Consider the following 12,689-nt stretch of genomic DNA (forward strand, 5'->3'; position numbering starts at 1 on the left):
ATCACATTTAGGCAAAGAAATGTAAAAGCATAAATATTTCATATTTTTAGTTGAATAACAATTCATTCATTTTTATTAATATATTTGTCTTTAAAGCAGTTTAAAATTTGAAAAATACATTTCAGTGATATAGCATCTTGAATATATGTTGGGAAACTCGAATCATATAATGGGAGAGCCAAAAAGAAGTACCACATTTCAAACATTTATTCTACAAAAACACTACAAGATAAAATAAATTTCATTATGACCCAAGAAATGGTATACAAAATAGATTTTTTTTCACTTTGTTTTAAAGATGATGTCTTCAAGGTGGTGGCCATCATTAGCGATACACTCTTCAAGATGATTTCTGAACTCTTGTATGACTCGTTCGGTCATTTCAAGGGGAATGGCTGTAATTTTGTGACGAATAGCATCCTTAAGGGCATCAAGGTTTTGAGGTTGGTGTGTGTATACCTACGTCTTCAGATAGCCCCACAAGAAGAAATCTCACGGAGGAAGATCAGCCAAATGTAAAGGCCACCCAAAAACACTGTGCAGGGAGATCAGCTTCCCCAGAAACATCTCCCGCAAACCTTGCCTGTATGGGCTATTGCTCCATCCTGTTGAAACCAGGCATCCACCACATCCATTTCATCCAGTTGCAGATGCAAAAAGGTCTCTAGCATTTCAATGTAACGTTCTGAAGTGATGGTGACCGTTGCTCCCCCCCTCATCAAAAAAGTAAGGGTCTACAATGCCAAATTCTGTAACGGTGCACCAAACTGTAACACGCTCACTGTGCAGGGGTCTCTAATGAAGTTCACGAGGGTTAGTTTCAGCCCAATAGCAAAAGTTTTGCCTATTTATGCAACCATTCAAATGGAAATGTGTCTCGTCGCTGCACATGACGATGGCATCTCCATGAACGGTTTACAGAATGTTTGTGCACAATTCTCTACGGCTCTCCCAGTCTCGGTGAGTTCCTGCACTACCATCATTTTGTATGGATGAAAATGAAGGTCCTCGTACAACAACTTCCTCAAAGACGTGTTGGAAATGCCTAAGGCATAAGCAGGTTTGCGCACTGAACATCTAGGAGACTGAAAAATGTATTGCCCTTACAGATTGAAGGTTTTCAGGCGTTCATACAGTCCAAGGATAGCCTGGAGATTTTCTGTTCTATGTTGTACATGTCTGTCTAAATTTAGCCACCCACTGCAGAATTGTTTTCTGATTTGGGACATCACCATTAGGAGGAATGCTGAAGTGCGTTTGGAAGGCGTGTTGCATAGGGATGATGGTTTCTTTGTTTTTGAAGAACGCTTGGACAGCGAAAGCACGGTGCGCAACAGACCAAAGCATGTTGCCGACTGAAAACTAAGGGATTGCCTATCAAAGGACCTCCACCACAACCCAGAGAAATGTGGTACTTCACTTTGGCTCACCCTGTACTGTAATCACATTGAAAATGTGGGGACATTCAAGCTTAAGTCTATTGCCAAGTGTACAGAGCGCAATTAAATAAATTTCAAGAAACCATATACAGAAATTTGAATCTCACGGATATATTCCAAAGCAACGTATAGGATAAACCAAAAAGTGCAATGCATTTTGTTATTCCATGCATTACACTATACTGTATATTTCAAAAGATTCCATATCGCAGATGTTAACACTGAACACACCCAAGCAAGTGTAACTTCCAGACGAACAGAAATCGACTTTCATTATATAGATATTCAGATTTTTTTTTTCTAACTTTTACATGAACTTACCTAACTAATAACGTCTGCCCCTCTTCTGTTAATGACTTGCAAAATACATAAAGGCATGCAGCAATATACATTTCAACGTTAAATAAAATGAGAGCCTTGCAATCACCTTCTGCTTAGATAAACATCTTGTCTATAAACAGCCTAAATTGAAATGGCACCACATGAACTTTAGAATTGAGCAGATTTAATGTGAAAAGGGACAAGCCAGAATAACAAGAAATGAACATGCAGACCACACAAGTGAAATGGAGTACCATAAACAGCTGAAGAAATGATGTTCTACATACATGCCTCTTCTTTGCACTTCATGCACTTCTTTGAAATATGTGCATCATGCTGCTAGCTATATTAATAGCTTTTTTTGTTTTTACCATGTTTACCTTAAGAGGAGGAAATGGTTCTGAATTTTTCCTATATCTTTGCTCATTTGTCCTGCATAGCCTTAACTTAGAAAAGTTTGAACTGTAAGTGAAGACATGCAAGTAAAAAAATACAGATGTTCTTTATTTTAATACTGGGAAATTAAAACTTAGAAGTTCAGGTTATGTATACACACACACATACACGCACACACACACACATGCACACGCACATGCACACACACACACACACACACCTTTAAGGGTAAAGAGAACACTGCAGGGCCAATTTGTCCAGTCCCAGAATTCCAGCACCTGGCACAAAGGTAATTTCACATGTTACAAAAAGCACCATTTTTCTAGATTAATAATTATGTTGAGCATATCATACAAAATTGCACTAAAAATTCTTATGAAGACAAAGTTAAGGGTTCTTAAACATTTTAATAAGAAGGTAATTTACAGAGGGAAGGTTATTACTTACATTGTACATCATCTGTTTGGGCTGTGCCCCACTGTCCTTTAATACAGAAATGGCACTGTGTATGTACAGTATGTATTTATTTATTTTTACTTTATGTTTTGTATTAAATATTTTTTTATACTTCTTGTATACTTTGTTATATTTCTTTGACACTTTCTGTATGGGAATGCACTACGATATATAAATAAATATTAATATTGGGGAGTGCCTAATAATATAATAATAATTCTTTGCATTTATATAGCGCTTTCTCAATATTCAAAGCGTTCAGCATAGCCTTTCTATATCCAGCACCTGAATTTTCTAATGAGTAATTTTGTAAATATTTTTCAAAACTATTCAGTAGTGGTTTAAAACAATATAGTGAGGGGCAATCATTTGTATTTTATGTTGTAGATGATTTGTTAAAAAAATATATATGTTTGAAACAATGTTAATTTGGTCTCCTTAGAAAAAGCAAATAATGGATCAAGCATCAGAGCTGTTTGTGATTATGAGAAAACATTAGGATTCTGCTACATCTGTGGTTACTATCCCACCAGTGGATTCATGAAGACTTTTCAATTAAGACATCGGGTTTATTTCTTTATTTTTACTGTTATTAATATTTTCTACAGTGTATAATTTGTGTTTATCATAATGCCAGGGACTGCACACTGTCATCACCGGACTACATCAGTGACCTTCTCCGTCACTATGCTCCTGTTTGCCCACTATGGTCCTCTGCTTCTGGCAATCTTGCTGGGCCCCACACTAACCTGCACTCTATGGTTGGCAGGGCTTTCACTTCAGCTGTATAGTGCCCAGACTTTTGAATGACCTCCCGAAATTAATTAGATTATCTGACACAATTCATCTGTCCAGGGTGGCTTGTAACTTCACCTAATATTCTGGCCCTCCTTTCAGTTTACCTCTCTGTGCAGATGCTCCAGAAAATTTGTATGCGTACTATATCTCAAATTCTGTTATTTGTTCAGGCTTTCTTTTATTATTGAATTTGGTTTTTTACTCTGGTGTTATTTTTTTCTCTTTATTACATTTATTGCTTTTTATTTATTTGTTCTAGCATTCTATGTAGAACATATTTGTATCCAATATTACATTACCCTGGTGTTCTTTCTGTGACTGTGAAGCGCCTTGAGCACAGCAAAGGTGCAATATAAATAAAATGCATTATTATTATTATTGCAAGTATAATTTTTAAACTTTTTCTTAAATTTTGCTGATGCTAAATGTTGTAGTCCAGTGATTCCCAAACTTGATCCTGGGGACCCACTGTGGCTGCAGGTTTTTGTTCCAACTAGATTCACAATCAATGATAATAATCTGCGGTGGGTTGGCACCCTGCTCGGGATTGGTTCCTGCCTTGTGCCCTGTGTTGGCTGGGATTGGCTCCAGCAGACCCCCGTGACCCTGTGTTTGGATTCAGCGGGTTGGAAAATGGATGGATGGATGGATGATAATAATCGATAACTACTGATCTCATTTAATTATCTGGTCTTTTTTACTCTTCTCTTATTCTGCATTCATAAAAACACACCAGTATGGTTTTTACATTTAAAAGACATTTAGAAAAATTTCTATTTTTTTCTAAATAATAAATGTGTAACTCTCTTTTGTTGTTTTCCTATAATGTTCCCCTTTTCATGTGTTGTTTACCCTCTTCATTTAACCCTAATAGTGTCAGTTAACAACCAGCACACAGACATCCGGGATGATGAAAGCAGCAATGACTTCAATGTTAGACTCACTAATTAGAAAATAATCAATTAAATAACCAGAACACTTGGAAAAGCAGAATGAAAATTAGGTTGAAAATACTGTTAATGACTTAGAAAAAACCTATATATTCCCCATATAACTGCTTATTACATTTTAAAAAAAATTTTCCAAACTGTAATTTCTACATTGACTCCAAAACACAGAAATTAGGAACTAATGACTCACTTAATTAGCCTAAGAGTCCAATGAAAAACTGAATTTGGTTGGAATAAAAACCTGCAGCCACAGTGAGTCCCCAGGATCGAGTTTGGGAACCACTGTTGTAGTCAATACATACCTCTATACAGCAGCCATTTGTTTTCATACATGGTTTACCGAGTCCAGAAAGCACTGAATCAACCTCTATGAATGTTTTTCAATGGTGATTTTTGTTTTGAATTACTCTTTTCACTTTTTACTTAATTGTCTCTCTGATAAGTTTGTGTAGTTTGTAACACCAAAAATCAGTAGTCTGTCTTCCATTTATTCTGAAGATGTGTGTGCACATGTTAAAGATAATTAATGTAAATGCTGCTAAAATGTATATCTGTAAAATAATGCCACAACGTTACTTTCAGCAGCACTGACTCATTAAAACATGAGTGCATTTCAAGACTGTAATATCTGTTTATCACCAAGATAGTGAGGAACAATCACATGGATCTATCTACCCATGAGCACCATGAATGAAAGTATACTTTACTATTTAAGAAACTGTAGATAATTATAAAACATGTAATAAGTGATTCTTTTAAGCACACACAGCATAGACTAAATGCTTAAGCAAAGTTCAAAATAAAAAAAGAAATAATTCCAAAGAAGGGATTGTCCTGCCAAGCCGTTGGACAGGTTTTAATTGCAACGTGAGCCATGTCATTCTCCAGCATGTATAACAAGCTTCAAAGCCTCAGGCACAGTTCATATTACATTTCAACCTAATTTCATGCGTCTGCGCCAATGTAAGACTTTTAAAACTTTTGCTAGGAAACTTAAAGCTCTTGCAAATCACTGTCACACTTACAATAGACTATTCATAAAAATGTTGTTTGTTGAGGAATTCATTTCTGTTTTTGTAGTCCTACTTTTATTCTCTTTATGGTCTACTTGTAATGGGATGCTTACTCTGACTAGTGCTGGCAAGTAATGTTGTTTTATAGCCCTTTCATTAGGTGTGATGCCTAATAATAGCTTTACCCACCCACATGGTAAGTAATTCTGTAGTTACTTTACAAACTGGCAAATTTCAGTTATGACTCAAGTCCTCAGTTAACTGAATTTTGGAATTATAATTTATTTTTGGGTGGTGTAGTGATGCCATGTTTGACACAGCAGCCACACAGATTTAGTATTCCAGATTTGAAATGTGTGCATAATTGTTGTCTATGTGGAGATTGCAAACTTTCCCTTTGTCTGCATGTCTTTTCCTCTCACATGCCTAAAGTTATATGTGTGTGTGTTACATGAATTGCTGAGTCCAAATTGACTCTGTGTAGGTTTGTACATTAATATGGAGCTTATGATATTATTTATCTGGACTTGAGGGGTTGGCATCAAACTAAAAAAGTGGGAGTTCAGGGTGTTGTTTGTAAATGGGTGCAAAGCTGGCTTAGACACAGGAAGCAGTGGTTGATGGTGCAAGGAACCTCTTCAGAATTGGCCGATATTAAGAGTGGTGTTCCACAGGGGTCAGTGCAAGGGCTGCTTTTTAATAGGAATATAAGTACCAAACTGCTTAAGTCTGCAGATGATACCAAGATAGGTGGATTGACAGATAATCTGGAATCCGTTATATCATTACAGAAGGACTTGTACAACATGCAGTCTTGACCACATTTGTGGCAGATGAAGTTTATTGTCAGCAAATGTAAAGAATTGCAAGTAGGAAGTAAAAATATTAGGTTTGAATACACAATGGGAGGTCTGAATATGGAAAGTACACCTTATGAGAAGGATTCAGGAGTTGTAGTGGACTTTATGCTATCAACTTCCAGAGAGTGTATATAGCGCCCTGATGTGTAGAGTACACGTCCAAGGAGGTTATGCTCAGACCTTATAACGCAGTGATTAGACGTCACCTGGAGTATTGTGTGCAGTTTTGGTCTCTAGGCTAGAAAAAGGATGTAGCAGCATTAGAAAAGTTCCAGAGAAGAACAGCTAAGGTTTGGTGGAAACTGGGTGACAGTCAACTCAGCGAAAAGACAACTCGGCAAAAGACAATTCGGCGAAGAAACAACTTGGCAAAATATTACTCGGCGACATCCTTTACAAGTTAGGTAATAAGTTCAAAGAGAATTTTTAATTATATTTAAATGATAACGTGATTTAAAATGTTGAAAATAAATTTATATAATTGATGAACAAACTTTATTCTGCAGATGGAAGTAGAGAAAAGCCAAGCAAAATGACACCTTTTATTGGCTAACTAGAAAGATTACAATATGCAAGCTTTCGAGGCAACTCAGGCCCCTTCTTCAGGCAAGATGTAATCGGAACAAACTCTATCTTACATTATCTTCTGCAACCAAAATTGCTAATCCTTTATATAAATTTTATTTATTGTAATCGTATGATAATGTTATTTAGAATACAAAAGGTGACCTGCGAGTACGGCTTAAGGAATATTTTTACTCTTAACGTATTGGGACTCTCATAAAGCAGGTGATTCTGTGGATTTTCCGGTGCCCTACATTGTCATTTAAATATCATTAAAAGATCTCTTTGAACCTAACTATTACATAACTGGTAAAGGATGTTGCCAAGTTGTCTTTTCAACATATTGTCTTTCGCCGAGTTGTCTGTCGCCGAGTTGTCTTTTCGCCGACTTGTCTGTCACTGAGTTGACTTTTCGCCAAGTTGACTTTTCGCCGAGTTGTTTTTGGCCGAGTTGTCTGTCACTGAGTTGACTTTTCGCTGAGTTGTCTCTCGCCCAGTTGTCTTTCCGCCGAGTTGTCTGTCACCCAGTTGCCCCTGAACAAGCAACTAAGCTTATTACAGGGCTACAGAGGATGAATTATAAAGAAAGACTGAAAGAGCTGAGCCTTTTCAGCTTAAGCAAAAGAAGATCAATAGGTGACATGATTAAAGTGTTTAAAATTTGAAGGAAATTAGTCCAGTGGATCAAGACTGTTATTTAAAATAGGTTCATTTAGAACAAGGGGACACAGTTGGAAACTTGTTAAGGGTACATTTCGCACAAACATTAGGAAGGTTTTCTTTACACAGAGAACCACAGACACTTGGAATTAGCTACCAAGTAGCACGGTAGACAGTAAGATTTTAGGGACTTTCTAAAGTCGATTTAATGTTATTTTAGAAGAATTAATTGGATGGGACTGGTGATCTTTGTTGGGATGAATGGCCTGTTCTTCTCTTGATTGTTCTAATGTTCTAATGTACCCCACCCGTTAGTGGTTCTTGCCTTGAGATTAAACCTTCTGGCAGAGACTTTGCCTCTTGTGATGCTGAATTGGACTGAGTAGGTGAGAGAATGGTATGCCATTAAATAAAGCACACAAGAGAGGGACACATAAAAGGACAGCATAAAAGTAACAAACAAATTGATAAACCTTAAAGAAAATCTGCTTCTCCCCATGGGATATTCTGTTCAGATCTGTTTCCTGTTTGTGACCGTGGGTGACTTGTCAACACCACTGTCGCACCAACACACTCTCTGTTCTCTACTGTTATCTCACTCTGACCCTAAACCTGTGTTGCAATGCTCTAATCAACATGTGGAACATCATTAATCAGCCACTTTTGAGGCACCAGCTAATTATACAATGGGCTCCTGAACATATTCACACACCTTTAGTAGTAATAATGTAATGTTATCAGCCAAACTTTCTTATATTTATGATATCAGAGGAAAGCAAAGTACAATAACAAAACCCACATAATCATGGAGATGCTATGTTTAAACTCCAAGCAGGGTTTAAGGGTTGGAATGTGAACCCAATTCTCCAAAACCACTTTTAGTAGATACAATTAAATCAAAGTTTTAAAAGAGCAAAGCTAACAGTCTTCAGGAGTAAAATAAGGGAGATCAGTAAATGAAAAGATAGATGGATCCTACTTGAAAATCCTTTTTAGAAAGGATGTACCTCTAATATACAGTATACATGGGTTTTTCATCATTTTGGATGGTATAGGCAGTCACTTTTTGCGAGCTCTTGAAGACCCACACAATATACATGCATTGTGGTTTACATTAATGTCCATAAGATCCAATGCTTCTCAATTAGAAATCTAGTTTCACACTTCATTGCCATACACATTTCGGGACTATACTTCATAAAAAAATAACATAATAAAAAACATGATGTACATGTGATAGGGACATCGTTTTCAGCACTCTTATCTTAAAAATGCTCCTGCACCCACTTCTTGTTTAAACTTACTGATCCAATAAGAAATACTAAAAAAACAATACACCTTTTGGACACATTATGGCATGTTATAAATCTGCAAGAAATCCTCACATACACTGTAATGGATTTTTTTGTGTGTCTTTTCTGAAAGTACTTGCTTTTCTGTGACATTTTTCATTTTTTTATGTCAGTCTTCTTCTGGATATCCTTTTCTATGTTTATTTTCCTGCCAATTATCTTTAATTTTTATTAATTTATGTCATAGCTTTTGAAAGTGCTTTATACTGCAATGCTTTGTGAAGTACAAATAAGATATTTACTTTCTCTATGTATTAATTTTCGGAAACAGCTTGATCCATTACATTGTCGCACATAAGCATAACCTACCATGGCAACATCGTTGCAAGGCAACTTTTTTACACTTGCCATCATTGCTAAAACTGTACTGATTTTCTGTTTCTTATAAACCCACTGTGCATGTCAAGTAGAAAATTAATTTTAGTAAGAGAAGAACATGCAGATAGGCCTGCATTCAAAGGCAGAATTTTGAGGCTTGATTTGCCATTCATAGTGTGTTGTACATTACTGAATGTTATAATTTATTTTTACAATATTATATGCAGAACTGTATATATCTGAGTATGTCAACATCAAGTATGCTATAGAAAAATAAAGTGATGTAAAATGAAATGAAAAAGACTGGCGTTGTGTCGAGTTAATTCCTGCTTTGCACCTGATGCTGCCTTGATGGTAAGGAGTAACCATTATTGCTGAATTGAATTAAGTGCATTCAAGGATGTATGGGTGGATAAACTGAATAATCAATAAAACAAAATTTAATCTTTTGTAATGCTTCTGTGCTCAATTTCATAAATGGGTATTATAATAAAAAATACAAATTGGTTTACACTGACTTATGATTTAAATGTATCTGATCTTGTAAACATTCTACATCATTCTGATGAATATGGAATATTCATGAACTTACAACGGTTGAAATAAAAAGAACCACTGTTTTTCATCATGTGCAAAATGAATGAAACTTAAGTATCTTTGTGTTGATTAAGATATGTTAAATTTTAATTTTTAAGCAAAAGGAGATTAAGAGGCGACATAATTGAGTACATAATTAAGAACAGTGGATGCAGTAGTTTAGTACACTGTTACTTTAAATCGAGTTCATCAAGAACAAGGGGACACGGTTAGAAACTTGTTAGGGTTAAATTTGGCAAAAACATTTGTAAGTTTTTTTTTTCCATACAGAAACCCATAGACACATGGAATAAGTGTGGTAGACAGTAGGACTTTAGCAACCTTCAAAACTCAACTGGATTTTATTTTGGGAGAATAAAGTGGATATGATTACTCAGGTTTATTAGGCTGAATTGCCTGCTCTCATCTAAATTTTTCTAATGTTCTAATATGACTATCAACACAGAAAGCATTATTATGATTATTACTACTTTCAGTAGCATTCTGTTTCACCTCTTTACTTACAACAATGGCAGTGGCACCTGATACTGCCAGGCTATTCTCCACAGTACTCAATGCTGGCATTGTGGTTTGTTTTGTTTAGGAGAGGACATGACATTAATAGAAATACCAGTTCATTTCTCAACCTCAACTCATTTTCATTTAAATTCCATTTCTGAAGTTGTATAAATACAGGCTTTGAATAAGAGTAAACACATAAACAGCAATAGGATCACTTTTAAAATCGTAATCTGCTATCTGCAAAATACTGTTCTCATTACTGTATAGCTCACTAAAAGAAATTGTAAAAATTCATTAGGGAAGTGCAATAAAACAACAAAAACATTTTTTTTGTACCACACAGTAACAACAGTTAAAAAATATCAAAGTGAATTTTTATATGGATGTATTAAAAGAATTATATTGTGGAGACTGCCTCTACTTTATGAAAAATACAGTAAGAAGTAAAAAGTACAAAAAAATGTGTCACCAAACCTAACAGGAAATTCCGACTTTATGTTTATGTAAAGATTGCTGTAAATCATTAATAAAAAAATGGCATTTACCGTGTGGTGCCAGTGAAGAATACAAAGACAGCCAGCAGTGCTGATAATATGAATGTGATGGTCCAGATCATGGCTTCTTTCTTCAAAAGCTATCCAGCTGCCTGCTCCAATTAGTGTCCTGCTTGGCAATCGAGCAGACTGATATACTGACAAATGATCTTGCTCAGCTGTTCCTACGAGCTTTATAAATGCAGCTTGCGCAATTCATCCTGAGTCAGGAAAACCAGCTCTGCCAGACCTGGGGGGTCTAATGAGTTCACACTACTTCTGCTACTTTAAACTTTTTGGACTAATCAGTTTAAAAGACAAATGGAAATTATGAGCAGCCTCAAAGTTAAATCCACCTAGCAATAGTTCAATGTATTTGTTATTAAGGCACCCTTTAGGGTTTAAAGGAGACTTCTCATCAAGGAGTATAGTATCTGAACAGATGAAGCACTATACCTATTCTAGAAAGCAAGCAACACAGTAATATTTTACAGTAGATATTATATGAAATCAAAGTGCCAAATAATATGCATGGGCAGGTTTGCAATTTTTTTGTATAGAAAAAGACATACAGATTATGATTATTACAACAGCTTTATTAACTCAATACTAATTACAGCATTATTAACTCAATTATTGTAAATAATACAATAACAAACAAATAATACAAGAATAAACTCTGTTACTTGTACTCACAACAGTAAACCTACTTTTGCTCACCCATGTATTTTCAATATCAGCATAGTGCTCTTCTCAGAATGAATGAGCTGATTAAAAATCAACATAATAACAAAGATGCGACAGCACATATATATACAAAAAAGACATTAATATGTATCCATCCATTTTCTAAATGTTTTATCACTTCACTTTCTATCTGCTTTCCCTGGTAAAAGTAACGGTGACAACAATCTGAAAAGACAAGTCTTCTCTATTCTTGAACCTTTTTCAAACTTCTCCTGGGGAATACCTGGATAAAATATGTCTTAGGTCTGCATCACTGCCTTGCTTTACCACCGTGTACATCTAGAAAACTGCAGAACCAACTCTTTGGTCAATCTCATTAGTTAATGGCTGTCCTGAAACTGAGTTTTTGAACATCTGGGACTGTACATTTTTGTCATTTCAAGTTTGAGAAATTTTCATTTTACAATTGTTGAAATATTTTATCATGATGATGACATTTCATGATTGCTGTTTCTCACAGGTGCCATAATGTTGTTTTCATTGCACCTAGATGTGATGTGTGATGTCACCTGGGTATGAATTAACATCATTGCCCTCTCCATGACTGTTTCCCTGTTCCTTCTGTGCCATGCATATCTTGGTCCTTCTTCGCTATCTGTTTTTCATTGGATGCTTTCCTTACTATCTATGTTTATAAGAAGTTTGTTGGGACACATAGCCTATCATTGAAAATTGAATGGAATGTTTGCCTATCACAATGCACAAGAGGAATCCAGAATGTCCAGAAGACCACATGGCAAAGTCACATGCCAACTACAAATTGACAGTGGCAGACCCCATATTGAAACATAGTATGTTGCGCATTGACAGAAACAGTGTAGTTTGCTGGAATACTTCCATAGGGCACAGTGTACATAATACAATTAAACTCTTACTTACATGTCTCTTCAGATCACTGACAATAATACAATGCTGGTATTTGTTTATATATATGTTCGTTGTTTCCCAATATTTGTTATTATAATTGGATATTCAGTAACCTTGCAATCTATGGTTAGAAATTCTCCCTGATTCTCCTTGGTTTAAGTGCCAATGGACCAAAACCATTTATCAGAATGGGAAGAGTCAGAAAAGCAACTTGTACATAGTGGCTTTAACAAGATGCAAATCTGATCACTTTTTGCCATCTACTTTCATGTGACAAATGGTGAAACTTAAGAAATATAAGATGTTGCATGGTGTGA

The 12,689-nt window shown here is 35.7% G+C and overlaps 1 protein-coding gene across 1 annotated transcript in view; it reads right to left on the minus strand.

Annotated features, from left to right (window-relative positions):
• ptgis (prostaglandin I2 (prostacyclin) synthase) overlaps nucleotides 1-10,918 on the minus strand; it is a 76,106-nt gene extending 65,188 nt beyond the window's left edge. The window contains exon 1 of the mRNA XM_028811736.2: nucleotides 10,771-10,918. Coding sequence (XP_028667569.2) covers nucleotides 10,771-10,841 — 71 coding nt within the window. The 5' untranslated portion in view covers nucleotides 10,842-10,918. The remainder of the gene's footprint in view (nucleotides 1-10,770) is intronic.
• Between the last annotated feature and the right edge of the window lie 1,771 nt (nucleotides 10,919-12,689).

Source organism: Erpetoichthys calabaricus, chromosome 10, assembly GCF_900747795.2.
Source record: "Erpetoichthys calabaricus chromosome 10, fErpCal1.3, whole genome shotgun sequence".
Lineage (NCBI taxonomy): Eukaryota > Metazoa > Chordata > Cladistia > Polypteriformes > Polypteridae > Erpetoichthys > Erpetoichthys calabaricus.